This window comes from Apium graveolens, chromosome 8 (genome assembly GCF_009905375.1).
Source record: "Apium graveolens cultivar Ventura chromosome 8, ASM990537v1, whole genome shotgun sequence".
Taxonomy (NCBI): Eukaryota; Viridiplantae; Streptophyta; class Magnoliopsida; order Apiales; family Apiaceae; genus Apium; species Apium graveolens.
Window position 1 is genome coordinate 264,883,337 of NC_133654.1, and position 18,731 is coordinate 264,902,067.

The 18,731-nt window shown below is 34.9% G+C and overlaps 2 protein-coding genes across 2 annotated transcripts; one reads left to right on the top strand and one right to left on the bottom strand.

The window, feature by feature from the left end:
• Positions 1-11,581: 11,581 nt before the first annotated feature.
• On the top strand, positions 11,582-12,774 carry LOC141679050 (cytochrome b5-like). The gene is made up of 3 exons (XM_074485533.1): positions 11,582-11,706; positions 11,871-11,937; positions 12,425-12,774. The coding sequence occupies exons 1-3, from the start codon at positions 11,626-11,628 to the stop codon at positions 12,688-12,690; spliced, it is 414 nt and encodes a 137-aa protein (XP_074341634.1). The 5' UTR covers positions 11,582-11,625; the 3' UTR covers positions 12,691-12,774.
• A 3,380-nt stretch (positions 12,775-16,154) lies between these two features.
• On the bottom strand, positions 16,155-16,760 carry LOC141680921 (peptidyl-prolyl cis-trans isomerase-like). The gene is made up of 2 exons (XM_074487007.1): positions 16,709-16,760; positions 16,155-16,513 (listed from the first exon to the last, which is right to left on the bottom strand). The coding sequence occupies exons 1-2, from the start codon at positions 16,758-16,760 to the stop codon at positions 16,155-16,157; spliced, it is 411 nt and encodes a 136-aa protein (XP_074343108.1).
• Between the last annotated feature and the right edge of the window lie 1,971 nt (positions 16,761-18,731).

Below are 18,731 nucleotides of genomic sequence, written 5' to 3' on the forward strand. Positions count from 1 at the left end.
TGCACACAGCTTTTTCTAGGAGCATACTTATCAGGTGTGTAATTGTTATGTTTGTTAACCCCTACCTTCCCATTTCTATTAGATTTCCTTTTAGTTTCCTTTTTATCCTCAACCACTTTGAGCCTATTCTTTAACTGTTCTAAGGTCATGTGTCCTATATTCACCTTACTGAAATCTTTGGATGTGCTTGCTTCTTCTTTGACAAAGTTCTTGGAAGTTGAACCAAACTTTTTTTTTTGAGTTTCTTTAGATTTTCACTTTTAGAAACATCTGCCTGTTTTAATTGAGGAACCTTCAACGGATGCTCCTTTTCTTCCTTCAACGGATAACTTTCATCATCCGTTGATTCCACATCCGTTGACAGCCCATCAATTAATTCCATTCTCTTTTTGTTTTTATCCCAGGCAGTCTCACAGAATGATTCAATTCCTTGGACCTTGGCAATTTGAGCACTAACATCCCTAGATGTCTTCCAGGCTTTAATCACCTCTTGCTCTCTCTCTAATTGATTAGAAAGTATTTCTACTTTCTTAACAGATTCAGCTAGTTCATTTTCAACAGATATACAATGTAGCTTAGTTTTCTCTAGGTCAATCAACTTATCTTCTAACACAACATTTCTATCAATTAAAAACAAATTGTTCTCTTTAATCCTACTATTTTCTTTAGCAAGAGATTTAAGAGACACACGCAAATGATATAGTTCAGTAGACATGTCGTTAAAAGCATCATTGCACTCTTCTTTAGTAAGCTGTGTTAAATCAGTAGTGATTACCTGGTTGCTTGATGAACTAACTTCATTTTCCTCAGAATCAGCCATGAGAGCCAAGTTGACATATTCCACATTTTCATCTTCTTCTTCTCCATCAGCTGCCCAGTCTTTTTCTTGAGTAATGAAAGCCCTCTCCTTTTGCTTGAGCAGATCAAAATATTTCTTTTTGTAATCTACTTGGTCAAATTTCTTCTTTTCAGAAGTTGGCTTTCTGCACTCACTTGCAAAGTGTCCACTTATACCACAATTGAAACACTTGAACTTGGATTTGTCCACCATGTTGTTATGAGGTTTAGTGGCTCTAGTGTTTTTCCTAAATTTCATCTTTGCAAATCTTCTGGACAGAAATGCAAGATGCTCATCAATACCATCAGAGTCATCTTGGCTGGAGTTGTCTTCATTCTCAGCAACTTGCTCCTTACCCTTGCTTGATTCTGATTTGCTTGTGCCATCTTTGGAGTTTAATGTAGATCTCACAGTTTCTTGTCTGCATTCTTTCTCATTTTCAGCTACCAAGGCAACTGAACCTCCTTTCTTTCTTCCCTTCTCCAATACATCATCCTGTTCCAGCTCTAGTTCATAAGTCTTCAAGATTCCATATAATCTTTCAAGAGTGAAGTCCTTATAATCTTGAGAGTTTCTCAAGGAGACAGTCATGGGTTTCCATTCCTTTGGCAAGGATCTTAAAAATTTAAGATTTGAATCCTTCACCTGGTACACTCTACCATACAGCTTCAGTCCATTCAACAGCTTTTGGAATCTATTGAATGTGTCATTTAAAGATTCATTTTCTTCAAAATGAAAATACTCATACTGTTGAATGAGAAGCTGTATTTTGTTTTCTTTTACTTGTTCTGTACCTTCACACAGTAGCTGAACTGTATCCCAAACCTCTTTGGAAGTTGTGCAATTTATCACATTATCAAACATATCCTTGTCAAGACCATTAAACAAAATGTTCATAGCCTTCTTATCCTTGTGGACTTCTTATGTGTCTTCCATTGTCCATTCTGCTCTAGGTTTTGGAATGGATTGACCAACAACAATTGTGGTCGTAGCAACTGTGGCTACTTTGGGGGAATGTGAGGACCATTCTCAATGCAGTTTACATAACCTTCATCTTGGGAGAGTAGATGAAGGTGCATTTTCACCTTCCAATGGTGATAACTGTCTTTGTCAAGAACTGGGATTTTTACTCCAATATCCTTCTTACTCATCTTTGTTAGTTTCCAAGATCTTTAAACTCTTTGTGTGTCAAGAGCTTGCTCTGATACCAATTGTTATTCCTAATGAACTAACAATGAGATTTACAGAAGGGGGGTTGAATGTAAATCTCAAAACTTTTTCAAGTTTTGAGCAGTTTCAAAGGCTATGTGTTTAAGATAAACAAGTGTATGAATTGCTTTAAGCTAATACAGACAGATATATATTCAAACACTAATGTAAAGAACACAACAGACCTTAAAAACTTTTCTGGTGGATTGTTGTTCCACCAGAGATGGTATTTCAGAAAATCTGTGATTCAAGAAGTTGATCACAGCTGCGTCCTAGTACAAACTAGATAATTTTTCTCTCAAGATTTTTCTAAACAGTTCTGGAAAAAAATTCATATCTAATTACTAGCTGCTACTTGGTTTATATATTACCAAGTTTACAAGTGAAGACAAAGATAAAAAGTACAATAATAAAATAAGTTCTCCACTTGTTTCTTCTCCATTTTACTCCAGTGTATTATTGACTATTGCCTCTTTATACTAGAGTAGAACGGCTGCTTTTTCTGATGTTCCTGAAATAGGCTACCACATCTCAGTTGTCTCTGTCAACCCATGTGCCTCTGTTTGTAGGTACAACTACCACTTGTCAACTGCTATCTAACAGAACATCCGTTGAAGCCTTCATCCGTTGATGGCTTCATCCGTTGATGTGTTAGCAGTTGAAGCTCTATCCGTTGATGCACTCATCCGTTGAAGGATGTTATCCGTTGAAGCTTTAGAGACATCCGTTGAAGCTTTGTTTCTCATCCGTTGAAGGTCTTTAAGTTATCCGTTGACACCATTTCATTTATACAAAATTACAAGGCATGAAATATTTACAATTGGCCTTCCTATCTGCATATCCTCTAGTAGTCAACATGACTTATAATTTCCCTCAACATTTAAGAATTATATCTCAAATTCAGAGACTGAAATGTGCTACAACACTAGACTTATTTCTAAGTAAAGCTACACCATCAACGGATAGCCAAAATGGTCTTATCCGTTGAGGCTACAAACACTAGTTTTCTACTTAAGTGTTTTGTTAAACATATCATCAAACTAATGCACATATATTCCTAACATTAACTTTATGATTTAAAGCAGACATAATAAATCTAAGAAGAAAATTTTTCTTACCTCTTGATGCCAAAGGAATTGTTAGCCTGGTGCTCAGTTCCTCCAAGATGTAGTGACCTAAATTGATCTGTTTGTTGTGAGCCATTGAGTAGACCAACTTCTGGACAACACTTGAAATGTTGTCAAACCCTGACTTTCTGCATGTGAATGCCCTTATTACTGAATCAAATAAAAAGGACCATTCCCTTCGCATGTTCTTTTTGTTCAGGCTTGCCAAGTTAATATTTTCAGAATAATTGATGAAGTCCATGAATTCATAAAGCTCCTCCTGAGTTAGAATCTCCACCAGCATGTCAGTAGAGATGCCCAAAGCCATGTTGACATCACCCTCAAAAATCTCCACCTGTTGGCCCTTGATTAAACAGTTTACAAAAATTGATGCAGCCTGATTGTCATGCACTAGTGTCCTAGTCATAGCTATAGTCCATAAATCCCTATGAACATCCAAGTAGAGTATGGGATTTATAGTAAGAGCCCCCCACAAGGTATGTCTCTGACAGAAACTTCACAAAGCTTTTGAAAGCTTCAGGAGCCTGGTTTGCATATAAGAATGCAAGAAAGTTGGCTTCCTTTGGGATAAATGGTATAATAGTGTTCAATGCTATTGATTAGTATTTGAGGTTTAGTGGGTAAGAGAAATTTAAGAGAAAGAGTTCGAAAAGAGAGATAAATCTGTTTGGATTTGAAAGTTCTTGGTCACTTATAGTTCTCGAAAGCATAAAGAACTGTATGTATTATAGTAAAAGCAAATGACTTATCGAGAACTCAAAGATAGACGTTTGTAATTTTCTTATCGAGAAGTCATTGTGAAGAGTGAATTACATATCAATAAGTCATTTTAATTTACTCTTTTAGAGGACTAAAATTGACTTGTCGAAATTTCAAATAAATACTCAGTTTGTCCAAATTGGACTGATATATTCCAAAATTTTATTGATCAAATCAATATAAATTTAGAATGAATTTATTTCAAAATTTTTATTCTGAAAATAAATTATTAATTAAATTATTTCAGTCTGAGTTAAAAATAAGTTTAAATAAACTTGTAGAGATCTTAAAATTACTCATTCGAGATTTCTACAATGACTTATAGAGAAGTCATAAAGTTACTTATCAAGATGTCCATTCGAGAAGTCTATTAATGACTCATTCGAGAAGTCATAATAACTTATCGAGAAGTCCACGAGAAGTCTAACAAAGACTTATTGAGAACCCATTCGAGAAGTCAAAACAACCATTCGAGAAGTCCATTCGAGAAGTCCAAAATTGACTTATTGGAAACTCATTCGAGAAGTCACAAAATGACTTATCGAGAAGTCATTTATACTTATCGAGAAATCGGTTCTCTATATACTTTTGCTGCATTTTAATTCTGTCTTTTATCATTTACAAATATTGACCATATGAAATAACAAAGTGACAGTTTACTTATAATTTGAGAAATTCCAAGTTAATGAAAATAAAATAAAAAATAAATATGCAGAGAAATATGAAATATTTATAGTTCATATTTCAGTTAATTTTTAATTAATCAAATGAATTTTGATTTATTAGAAATTAATCTGCTGCAAAATATTAGCTGAGTTCTTGCCTTCAGGATGAAAAATCAAGCATTCCAATTTCACCTACAAGTCTAGTGAAAGTAGCTTCATCCAAAGCTTTAGTAAAAATGTCAGCTAATTGTTTTACTGTTGGGACAAAAATGAGCTCAAAGGTACCATTAACAGCATGTTCTCTAATAAAATGATATCTTACATCAATATGCCTTGTTCTAGAATGATTAATTGGATTAGACACAATTGATATAGCACTAGTATTGTCACACATAACTGGAATTTTGTGTAACACTAGGCCATAATCCATAACCGATTTATAATCCAAAGCACTTGAGCACATCAACTTCCAACAACTATGTATTCAACTTCAGCTGTGGAAGTTGACACCGATTGTTATTTCTTGCTATACAAGGATACAAGTCTTTGTCCAAGAAACTGACAGTTTCCACTAGTACTCTTTCTGTCAACCCTGCATTTAGCAAAATCTGCATTTGTGTATCCAACAGCTTCAAAACCTGTTCCCTTAGAATACCATAATCCCAAATTTGGAATCCCCTTCAAATATCTGAAAATTCTCTTCACAGCCATCAAATGTGATTCCTTTGGATTGGCTTGAAATCTTGCACACAGACATGTAGCAAACATGATGTCTGGCCTACTTGCAGTTAAGTATAGTAAATATCCAATCATTCCTCTATAACTTGGGATATCTACACTTTTTCCTTTTTAATCTTCATCTAACTTTGTAGTTGTAGACATAGGTGTAGATGTAAGTGAACAATCAACCATACCAAACTTTTTCAATAAATTCTTGACATACTTAGTTTGGTTGATGAAGATTCCATCACTTCTTTGACAGACTTGAAATCCAAAAAAGTAACTTAATTCCCCCATCATACTCATTTTATATTCACTCTACATAAGCTTAGAGAATCTTTGACAAAGATTTTCATTTGTAGAACCAAAGATAATATCATCCACATAGATCTGAACCAGGATCATATCATCACCATGCTTCTTATAGAAGAAAGTCTTATCAATAGTACCTCTTGTGAATCTATGTTTAATCAAAAATTATGACAGTGTATCATACCAAGCTCCAGGTGCTTGTTTTAGTCCATAGAGAGCCTTGAGTAACTTGTATACAAAATTTGGAAATTCTGGATCTTCAAAGCCAGGTGGCTGTTGCACATAACTTCTTCTTCCAACTCACCATTAAGGAATGTACTCTTCACATCCATTTGATACACCTTGAAATTGGAGTGTGCAACAAATGCAAGAAAGATCCTTATTTTTTCAATTCTTGCAACTGGAGCAAAGGTCTCATCATAATCAATTCCTTCCTCCTGTGAGAAGCCTTTTGCAACCAACTTTACTTTATTTCTGGTGACAATTCCATTTTCATCCATTTTGTTCCTGACCACCCACTTTGTTCCAGTTATACTCCCGTTCTTTGGTGCATGAACCAATTTCCAAACTTTGTTTCTTTCAAACTGATTTAGCTCTTCTTACATAGCAGATATCCAATCAGGATCAAGTAGGGCTTCCTCAGTTTTCTTAGGCTCAACTTGAGACAGAAAACATGCATGAAGACATTCATTTGCAGTTGCACTTCTAGTTCTCACTCCAGCATTGGGATCACCAATAATTGCATCTACATTGTGACTCCTATCCCATTTTCTTGTGTGAGTTTGTTGACTTGTGTTTTCTGCTTCTTCTTCATCATTGGCATGACTTCCAGAATTTTCTCCTCTTTTTCCCCCTGAGTTTGTGCTATCAAATTCAGGTGTTTGAGATGAGCTTCCATTCTCATGATTAACTTGTTCAGTAGACTCTTCATCTATTCTGTGATTTGTGTTGACTTCAGCTTCATCCTCAGAATCACTATCAATTTTGAAAATTTCAAATTGTAGGGTCTCGGCTTCGTTTTCACTAAGGCATTCCAAGTCTGGATATTTGTCATCATCAAAAGTAACATCTGTGCTTTCCATAATTTTCTTCTGTTCAATCACATAGACTTTGTATGCAGTTCTCTCCAATGAATATCCCAGAAAAATGCCTCAAAAACTTTATAGTCAAATTTTCCCACATATTCAGAGTTGTCCTTCAAAACATAGCACTTGCTTCCAAACACATGAAGATACTTGACGGTAGGCTTTCTTTTAGACAAGATTGAGTAGGGTGATTTTCCAAGATTCTTGTTAATGAGATATGTGTTTTGAGTATAGCATGCAGTGTTCACAACTTCTTCCCAAAAACTTGTTGGCAATTTTGCATCTTGCAGCATTATTCTAGCAGCCTCTACTAGTGTTCTGTTCTTTCTCTCAACTACCCCATTTTGCTGAGGTATTCTAGCAGCTGAGAATTCTTGAACAATACCCTTGTCTTTGCAGAATTCAGTCAAGGTTGCATTCTTGAATTATGTTCCATTATCACTTCTCAATCTTTTCACAGAATTCTAATCTTCAGCCTACTTCTCAATCTTCTTGATGTGTTCAATTATGATATGTGGAGTTTCATCTTTAGAATGCATAAATTCTACCCATGTATATCTTGAGTAGTCATCCACCATCACAGGTGCATATCTCTTTCTTGAAATTGACAGGACATTAACTGGCTCAAATAAGTCCATGTGAATAAGTTGCAAAGGTGCACTTATAGAATTCACAGTTTTACTTTTATGATTTGATCTTTTCAGATTTCCTTTTTGACAAGCATCACCGACTTCATCTTGAGTAAACTCCAGGTTTGGCATATCTCTCACTAACCCCTTCTTGACTAGAGTGTTTATTACTTTAAATTCAAGTGAGACAGCTTCTTATGCCACAACTTGCTTTGCTCTACAGATGCCTTGGTGTAGAAGTAACAAATTCCATCCTCATTTGCTGAGTCCAAGTCTGTAACAAATAAGCTTCCCTTCCTTGCTCCTTTCAGAGCAACTTCACCAGTCTTTTTGCTGATAAAAATGCATTCTCCTTTGTCAACTGAGACCTTGAATCATTTGTCTAAAAATTGACTAACACTAAGAAGATTCACTTCAAGACTAGCTACCAGTGCTACATCTTCAATGACAACATTTCCAGAAATTAATTTGCCATATCCCATTGTGAAACATTTGTTGTTGTCTCCAAAAGTCACTAATGGGCCAGCCTTCTCCTCAAATTGTGAAAGCAAGGCCATATCACATGTCATATGTCTTGAACATCCACTGTCTATGATCCATATGACTTTCTTCCTTTTTCCCTGCACACAATGAGGATTAAGTGTGTTTAGCAACCCAAGTAGTGTTGGGTACTTTCTTCTTGTTAACAGAATGAGCAGAATTAGAATGAGTTGTTTGAGAAAGAATAGTGTTCATGGACTATTGTGCATTTTCCCTTTTTGATGCAGACCCAATATTTATTTCTTTGAGGTCTACTCTCAGCTTGTGACAACTTTTCATCACTTTCAAGTTTCAAGGGATGCAATCAAACTTCTCACAGAATGAGTAGGGATCATTTGCATTTGCTTCATTGTACTTGCAGGCTCCATCTACTGGCTTGCCAACTACCTTGATAATGTTATTGTACGTCACATTGTCAAGTGACTCTATTAAGATTGGTTGTAGGCCACTATCCAGGGAGACTTTTTCTTTTTCAGGTTCAGAATATTGTGAAGGATCTTTAGGAGCATAATGTGCTGGAATGACCATGTCTTCATCTGTAGATTCTTCAACTCTTACCACGGGGTGAAAGGGCCATTCTTGAGAATCTGAACATATAATGGGTTGGCCATTCTTATAAACAACATCATTTTTTTTCCATAATGTGTAGTTAGGTCTGTCAAAGGTAGGGATTTTGATACTGCTAAGCTTCTATGTATTCATTCTTTCAAGATCTTTTATCTATTTGCTTTCAGATTTTGCTCTAATGCCACTTGTTAGGTAATAAATATAACACAAAGGGGGGGGGGGGGGGTGAGTGTGATTTGAATTACTTTTAAGCTTTTTGAACTGTTATAGATATGGTGAACAAAGTAGTCTAACTTGTAGAGATAAAGCGTTTTAACAGAAATAGTAAATCAGGCATATAAACACACTATCTTCAAAACTCACTTAATTTTATATTCAAATCAAGTATGTCTTGCTACAAATTTCTGGGTTCTTTGTTGATAAAGAACTCAGCTTCTTTCTTGAGAGAGTTACAAGAAAATTCTACATCTAATTTTTTGTTACTTCTTAAAACAAAGCATCCAGTGTTTACTTTATAGAATAGTAAACACAGGTTTTACACATCATGCAATAGCATGTACTAAACCCTACTTTAAGTTAACTAAAACTTTCTATTTCTGGCTTAGTGTATCTTTGCAAATCGTGCATGTCTGTGACTTTACTTTGTTAGTTAATCTTGGCCTTTGATCTTGTACTCTTCAAGCTTCTTTTTGTAGACTTTTCAAATCAGTGATTGATTTGTTTGTTGATTGACAATCTTGGTTCTTTAACTGTTCTGTATTCTGTACTTGAGTTTTACATCGAGATCTCCAGTTTGTTATACAGAAAACTCGACATCTCGATAAGTATAATGACTTATCGAGATCTCTTATTTCTATATAGTTGTTTTGACTTATCGAAGTCTCCGAGTTCTCTATAAGAGAATTTGGCTTGTCGAGATCTTTGAATTTATGCATCTAGAAGAGACTTGTCGATATCTCTAAAATCTCTATTGGCATATTGACTTATCGGTATCTCTGAGATCTCTAATGAGAGTTTGACTTGTAGATATCTCCAATCTTCGCATATTCAATTTGACTTTTCGATATCTCTGAATTCTCTATTGCAGAATTGACTTGTCGATATCTTTGAATTCTCTATTGCAGAAATAACTTGTCGATATCTCTGAGACTTCTCTATAAGCTTATTTTTGACTTGTCGATAAGTCATTCTGGAGTTCTCGAATGACTTCTCTATATGACTTGATCTGTGACTTTTAGATTTCTTGACTTAGAATATTTTTATCAAAACAGAGTTATTCAACTCCAAGCTTCTTCACACTTTTTCTGAGGCCTGATCTTCATGATCTTCTTTCAGAGTTTATTCTTAGACTTGAGACTGTTTACAGAAAAATACTCCAGTCTAATTTATTGATACTTTTACAGACTCAAGTAATACAATATAAAATGCAAACTTAGATTATCATATAACTTACTTAGGGCTGTCAATTTGACTTAGTCTTGTTATAGTACATGCATGTCTTGCACAACAACATTTAAATTTCAAGTCTTGGAGCCAATAAGAATAAGTAGAAATGTTCTTGTAATTGAGATCCACTGAACCCTTCATGTTCTTGAACCTTTGACCTTGATCGTTGTAGTCTTCTACACTTTTGCTCTTCCAATCTTCAGATTTTCGAGTCTTCGTACAATTCAGATGACATTATATTTCGATACGAATCCTCGCTTAACAATCTTCCTAGAGATAATACTTGACGCCTAGTGCAATGGTTTGGTTCACAGGCGAATAGATCTGCTCTCTGCCCTTCAAATTGAAATTTTTACAATACATTGTTAAGTTTTCTAAAATCTTCAATCAACTTAACTTGAACCCTTGATATCTTTACGCTAATCCTAAGAACTATTTCAATTTTTTTCAACCTTATTACTCCGTTGCATGAATATATTAATTAATTTCACCCAGACTTCTGTTGACGACTTTTTAACTACAATTCTCAAAATTATACATGTATATACCTAATCTTCTTTTTATAATGATTCAAGTGGAACATAGATTATTTGCAAGTTCTCGTTCTATGTTGAGTTATCTTACCCAGCATTGTAGAATTATACTTTCAGCTTTAATCTTGTTCAACAGCCTGCAAATGAACAAGACCGCCCATAAACAGAACATGAGATCAGCTCGTTTAATTGAACTCGATTCAGTTTGTTTCCTTATATGAATTGATCTTGAACAAAAAATTGAGTTTAGATGAGTAAATGAGCTGAGCCGGTCATTTTATTTGTTCGGCTCGGATTCGGCTAACTCGAGTTGACTCGGCTCTGAATAAAATTTATATATATTACAAATAACAAATTAGTACTAACCACTTAAATTTTTTATTAGTACAATTTTCTCGTTATTTATTAATAATTTAATTATTTTAAAAAAATTATTTATATTTATAAATTAAATACTTAGTTTTTTCGTAACAAAACTATCTAATATTATTATCAAGATCTGTTTATCTCCCATTTTCAGAGTTCCATAACCCTGTTATACATAAATTTACTAAACAAATACAATTAGAAACAATTTACTCGAACCAGTATATTAATATAACTCACAAAAACCAGTATTAATATGAAATGCAGTATTTTAGCTTTTCCAGGAAAATTTAGTACTACATATCAAATCCAACCTTCAAACGAAAAAAGGTATATAATATTCCTACAAGATGCAAACATGTATAATAAAAACAAGTGCATGATTAGCCAGCCATATTGTTTTGTAAGTATTATTAGTACATACATTAATACTCCCTCCGTCCCAAAATGATGTTCCTATATTAACTTTCGGTAAGCGATTGACTACTAATTTACGTCTAATCTATAATATCAAACATAGTAATGAGTGATCTCGTTGGATTCGTATTTATCAGTACTTTAATACAGTGAAATTTTTATATTTAATACTAATATAAATTTAAAGATATTAACGATCAAAAGTGTGCATTGACAAACGTGTCCAACACAAAGAGGAAATGTTTTTAGGGACGGAGGGAGTATAAGAATGCAGATGCCGTTATCTAACCTTGTCATTGATGTCTCTGTCATCACCAATCGTTTATTACTAAGTATTTTATTTATAAAACTTCATAATTTGTGTCTGCTTATTGCACAGTGTACTGGAACCATATATTTCTCACAAAGTTCCATGGAGAACAAAATCCTAAGTTTTGCAGATGTTTCTGTGCACAACAGCCCAAAAGATTGTTGGGTTATTATTAATGCAAAGGTAAATCACTTTCATTCCGTTTATCTTGCTACGCAGCAACAACTCGGGTCAAGTCCCGAACCTTTTAAATATGATATTTTAGAAAAATATTCAAATGTGTAGATTTTTATATTTTTGATTACTTTTTAGTACATAATTTCAGATTTTTTGTAAATTTTGAACAGGCATACGATGTAACAAAATTCTTAGATGATCATCCTGGAGGTGATGAAGTTCTACTGCAGGTTGCAGGTATAGATAAGAACTTGATCAGTTACAATATAATTGTCACTAATTTCTACTAATTCTACTTTAATTTTTCTGTAAGCCTTTTTGTTACTTTGTTGTTAATAATGTTCTTTGGCAGCTTCCACTTCCACAGACAATTAAACCTGTTATGGTTATAAATAGGGCTAATGACCTTTTAAACCTAAAATTTTGCAGCTATATACCCGTTAGCCCTTGTAGTTCATTACCTTACCTTTTTGCCCCTCAGGTACTTTGAAAACGTAACCTTTTACTCTTAGATCGGCCGGTTTTCACCCGTTTTTTTCCCGGTCCAAGGGTAAAAAAGTACATTTTGAATATCCGAGGGTTGAAAATGTACGCTTTTAAACTTCAGGGTTTTATGAGTACACTGGTGCAAGTTTTGAGGCCGAAAAAGTCATTAAATGTTATAAATATATCGATAACTAGATAGTTAAAGAATTTTTTTTTCTTATGGATCATGAATTTGTAGGTGAAGATGGAAGCGAAGAATTTGAGAGTGCTGGTCATGGAAGTGCAGCAAGACTAATGTTAGATGAATATTACGTCGGAGAAATTGATCCCCTGTCATCTCCGGTAAAAAAGACTGCAACCTCGACAACAGTAAAACGAAGCACTGCAGCACCTAAAGTGCCTGCAAAAACCGATAAACAAGAGAACAAGTACTTCATTAGGCTTCTCCTAGTTCTTGCTGTGCTGGGAATGGCCATTGCCCTTGGTTTATATTCTTCGAGCTAGCTTTGTTGTGTTTGTATTTGTTAACCATGTTTGTGTGCAAAACATTTTCTTATTCCAGAATGCGATATTCAATACTTGGAGTAATACTTGTATCAATGATCCTCGTCGATTTCCTTTCACTACAAGAAAAGCGGACATTTCTGACCAACTCATTTTTAACCAACAAAAAATGGTCGGAAAAGATAGTTTATAAATGGTCAGAAACGTGCGTTTTTCCTGTACTGTTTATTACACCGAATGCATCCATTATCAATAAGAATAACAACTGAAAGGGATCGACTTGGCCTGACAAAATAACTAGACTACTCAGTTTCAATCAGTTCTCCGGTTAGACAGCATCTAAGAATATCTATCACTGTTACCTCTTCTTGATGACACTCTTGAAGCGATATTGAAACTGGGCAAAATTACAATTGCCTCTGCGACTCTGCGTACTTGTTACTTATCTCACTCTACTAAGACAAGAACTTAAGATTATGTTCAGGTGAAGTTCCAGCACCAAAGCAGCCCCAAAACTAAGCTATTCTCGCAAGAAAATAAAAGCTTTTACATGTCGGTGACCAGAATGCGCCTGTCGCCCAGATTATGACAACATGTTTTTTTGTGAATAAGACACTTAACGGAAAGAAGTCAAACTTAATGGAATGGATACCAATTTTAAAGAAATAAATCGATTTTCCCTTTTTTCTTATAATTTCTTAGACTTTGATTCATTCGGTGAATATTAATGTCCATCTATCTTTTTTAGTCAACTAAATTGAAGATCGGCCAAGATCCGTTCATTATTTCTGTAAATATATAAAAATTTACGAATGAAATCCTCAAAAATGTTAGTTATCGATCCCAAATGGCACATTTATGAAAAATTAGACCCTAATTGAATTTTTCTACTTTTCCTTATAAAAATACCTTCAATTTATTCATAAGTAAAATGATTTCTTTTTCTGAAGATAAGGATAAATAAGCAAATCTTAAAACTCCAAATCCAAACTCTAATGGCATACTCTCAAGACTTCCACGAGATATCATAAACATCATATTTTCAAGCCTTTCGGTAAAAGATGTATTGCTGTTAAGATCGGTTTGTAAGTCATGGTTGTCTTTAGTTTCTAGTCCAGATTTCGTCAAAACTCATGAGATGATCATGCACAACATATTCTCAAGGCTTCCAGTGAAGACTCTTTTGATATTGAGATCAGTTTGTAAGTCGTGGTTGTCTGTGATATCTAGTAATGATTTCATCAAAACTCATTACTATATATCACGTAAGGACACTCACCTTACACATCACGGTCTCATTATAACCGAGTGCCTTGTAGAACAACAGGCTGATCCCCCATGGCTGGATATTTGGACTTATTCAATAAATTTTCTTCAACAATTTAAGTCACTTTTCACCATATTAGAGTCACTTTACATCCTATAAGAGTCACTTGCCACTATATATTGGTACTGTTAACATCAGTTGCCACTACTTATAAAGATCTCCGTCCTAGAAGTATAGAGGGTTGTTGTAACGGTTTAGTCCTTGTGAGGAACTGCTGTGATTTTCGGTGTTCTGGTACAGATTTATTATTGTGGAACCCGGCCACCAGAAAATCAAGAATTCTGCCTAAACTTGACGTGTATAAACTATATTCCCGTACGGATTATGAGTTCATCTATGATCACTATTTACGTGATTTTGAGGTGCACGATTGTGTGCTTTGCTATGATAAATGCAACGATGATTTTAAAGTATTTGCTGTTTGTCCTGTTAATAGCAAAGTATTGTCTATCCCTCTTGGTCAGCGCCAGATATGTAAAGTCTTTGTTTATAGCTTCAAATCTGATAGTTGGAGAAAAATCGCAGATTGTCCTTATGGTGGAGGACATGGTTGGATGTTTGCGGTTGGAGCTATAAACTGGGTTCGCTATGATGATATTGTTACTCTTGATACACAATGGTGATATTATGTTGCAGAAAGATATAACAGTACTGTTATACAACTCTAGAGATAACAAATTTAAGGATCTGATCAACTTCACATGTATTAAAGAATTTGATGTGTATACTTATGTCGAAAGCCTAGTTTCTCCCGATCTGTGAAGTGGCAGCAGGGGCGAAATAAGGTCCATTCTGGTTAAAGTTTAGTTGTTATTCTTTAGAACCTTTCCTGAGTTTATTGCTGTTCTTATTTTGATTTCTAGTAGCGAGCAAGTTTTTAAAGTAGCTTCTTACAAAAAATGTTCTTTCACTACTGGCTCCTAGGAATTTGCCCTCTAATCCCTCAAAATCGTTGTTGAGCTCATCTCTGTATAGATCACTCAAGGTTAGAATATTTATCTCAAATGACTGCAGAATACATGTAGGAATTTGCTGCTTCGTAAGAGTAGGAGATGCAGGAGCTAGGGGTGATCATCAAACCGCACAAACTGCCCGCACCGCCCCACACCGCACCGCAAAATGCGGTTTTTAATATTTCATGGTGCGGTTGCAGTTTAAGTTTTTGACAAACCGCGTGGGGCGGTGCGGTTTGCGGTTTGACATTTTAACAATGCCGTACCGCATGGCAATTTCATATACATATAAATTTATTTATAATTTATAATATATATAATGCACATATAGATATATTTGTATCATTTATTGTTTACTATTGTTTTGTGTTATAAATACTACCTTACATATTACAAATTACCGACATATTTTTATTTTTAATCAAAAACGTATTTTTTTAGCTTTCTTCTTAGCTAAATTATTATTTTATTTATATGTAAATACTATTTTTTTGATTAACTAAACCACACAAACCGCACCACACCGTACCTCATTTTCGTGGTGTGGTTTATGCGGTTTTTGAGGCTACGCGGTGCGGATGCGGTTTGGAAATTTGATCAAACTGCACGTGCGGTTTGATTTGCGGTTTGAGCAAAAAATCGCACTGCTCACACCGTGATCACCCCTAGCAAGAGCTGTACCACATACCAGAGACTGTTCATCCTACTTTTGAATGTTAAGTGCAGGTGAACATCAAGAAAAAGAACAGATCATTGGGATCTATTTGTCGTAAGGTACTTAGATAATAGAAGAGACTAGAATTGCATAGTTATTAAATGAATTCAGATAAGAGAAGAAACCTAAGAAGGGATCTCGTTGCAGAGAAGAATGGCTCCAGAAAATAGCAGGGAGGCGGATACCATTCCAAGTATGTGCCATATCGGAAACTGATTAGGACAGCTAAAAAATAATAAGAATGCATGATTAGTTTCAAGCTATCATATATTGCACAAACACGATTCGAAGGAGCTAATTGAAGAAACCTAACAACTTGTATTCTGCAGGTGCTTCAGGGATCATAATACGGTCTTTTGAATAGGCAAAAAATCCCAATTTCTGGAATGAGCTCTTCACTGGGATAAAAGAAATTTTAAATGGCGCTTTAATAGGAAATACATAAACATATATTATCAGGTGATACAATTTAATAGGGCTCCTCGTTTTCAACAGGATGATCAAAATTCATCTGACCACAATCAACAATTGTCACCAGCATAGTAGTCGATCGATCTGGTAATCCAACACATTCCATGGCCTTGATAACATCCATACCTTGTACAACTTCTCCAAACGCAACATGTTTCCTGTCCAACCAATCTGTCTTTGTTGTACAAATGAAGAACTGGGATCCATCAACTCCCTTTACAGTATTCACCAGAGACAAAGTTCCAGGACCAGTGTGTTTTTTTACGAAATTCTCAGAAAGAAATTTGTCAGAACCATAAACGGACTCTCCTTTACTTCCATCATTAAGAGTGAAATCCCCTCCATGACACATGAATCCTGGAAAACTGAAATAGGAAGTGCAGTACATAAGTACTTGCATACAATAAGAACTTTGGATGTGTCAAGCAAAAGTATATTGCTATTCTTGCCTTCTCTTCTTGGCTTTACATCAACTTACATTTATTTAAATTCTAAATGTCAGGTACAGATTCAATCTCAATAGAAAGTATATAATAATTGATGTCAACTTACCAGGCACATGACTTGCTTCAGCAAACAGGGGATCTGATGATGCACCTGTCATGTGCTGGATTTATAATAATGTCAAGTTAATATTTCTTGAGCTCTTTGCAGAGACACGGCTTGATTATGAAGTTACTCTGTGTTAGCCGCGATTTCACCAAAACTCATCTATTTAATTCAACTAATGACCCTCACTTATCTTACAATCGTCTGCTTAAAGTACATATATGGGATGTAGAGTACTTTGGGCCAGTCTTAGGTCTTTCTATTTGTTCCGTAAATTTTATGCTTAACCAGCCTTATACTAAAAGACAGCTTAATTATGCTAATGACAAGAGTTTTCTTGATGAGCCCGAGACTTTTGATATTGTCTATATTCTTAATGTAGTTGGTTATTGTAACGGGTTATCTTGTTTAGAAAATTTACATAGATATTTGTTATTCTTATGGTATGGATGGACTTATAAAAAATTCTCGGAACATGAACCTGATATGCACATCTATGAATGGTGATATTTTGCTAAACTTAGATTCGAGATTAGTACTGTACAGCTCTAAAGACAAGAAAATGTTGAAGTGTTCGCCAGGCGGAGGTGGTGGTGATGACCTTAGGGTGTTTACTTGTGTAGAAAGCCTAGTTTCACCATAGTATAACAAGTGAGGAAGAAGTTCAATTTTTTACAATAACATTTCTTTTTTGTTGTTCTGAGTTACTCCAGGCTGATGATCTGTTTGAAACTAGTTGTAGCTTGATAATGCATTTTTTGTGTGGATTTGGCGGTATTTCTATTCTTATTGATCTAATATGCTTTTGATTTGCTCGCAATTTCATTACTGTATAGGCTCGTGTTGATGACATGTTATCTTAGCCTACAAACTGCAATTTAGATTTGTACTATCTTTGTTTTTTGGAAATCGTTTATATGTGTGAAGTAAGGAGGGTTTTGTGAATTGCATGTATATTTAGCATGTCTGGGAGCTTTTATTCTTAAAAAATATTGCAGATGAACATGACATCTGCAGGGATGACTCAAATGCTAACCCGTTCTTACAGCATCAGTGGCATCCAAGAACTTGCCACAACTAGCTAGCTACCGATATTAGAGATTCTTGTATCAATCAGATATCTTCAGCTTGACATGCAGAGCCTTCTAAACTCTGCAGTCGGTTACCATCTAGTACTGCAACAGGTTGAATGCCGTTTACTGGGCGTTAAAACTTCCGAAAATTGAAATGACATCAATTTTTTTTACTGCAAAGAAAAAGAAGGTTTGATAAATAAAGATGATGAAGTTTCTATAACACATTTCCATGTTTCAGTATGTTTGAACAATAACAGTAAGATGTCTTCCACATTGAACTGGCATCTCTAGATTGAAGATAATTTTTTTTCGTAATTTTAGCAATTTCTGTGATCAACTGTCTGAAATCAAAATACCTCTGAATTAGTCAAACTTATAAAAAAATGAAATTTTACATTGCATAAATTGCAGTTGTAGGGCTCAAACTCATTTTAATGGGCTCGGTTAGTTAAACGAGCTCGAGTTCGGGTAGAGGTTCCGGCTCGCTTAATTAAACGGACCGGTTTGGCTCGACTCGTAAAATTAAACGAGTTCGATTTAGTGTAAAATTAAATGACCCGGCTTACCCGACTCGTTTAGCTAAACGAATTACCAACTCGACTTGACTCGTGAAAATAAACAAATCGAGTTCGGGTAAAAATTTAAGCTCGATTTATTAAACGACCCGGATCGACTCGACTTCTCGACTCGAGTTACGTCCGTACCGAAAGCCTTATGCACTTGTGATGTGTTAATTTTTTGATACAGCTGAGAAAAACTTACACTGAGCCCTAAAGTCAAGTTAAATCGAAACAGTGAGTGAAGGACAGAAAGGCACATTAAAGATATGGGCATACCAAATCAACGCATATCATAAATATACATTATTTACACACAGAAATGAACTACAGTGTTAAACTGGACTCTGGTCTAATTTTGCGTGTACATATGGTTGCAACAATATATAACAA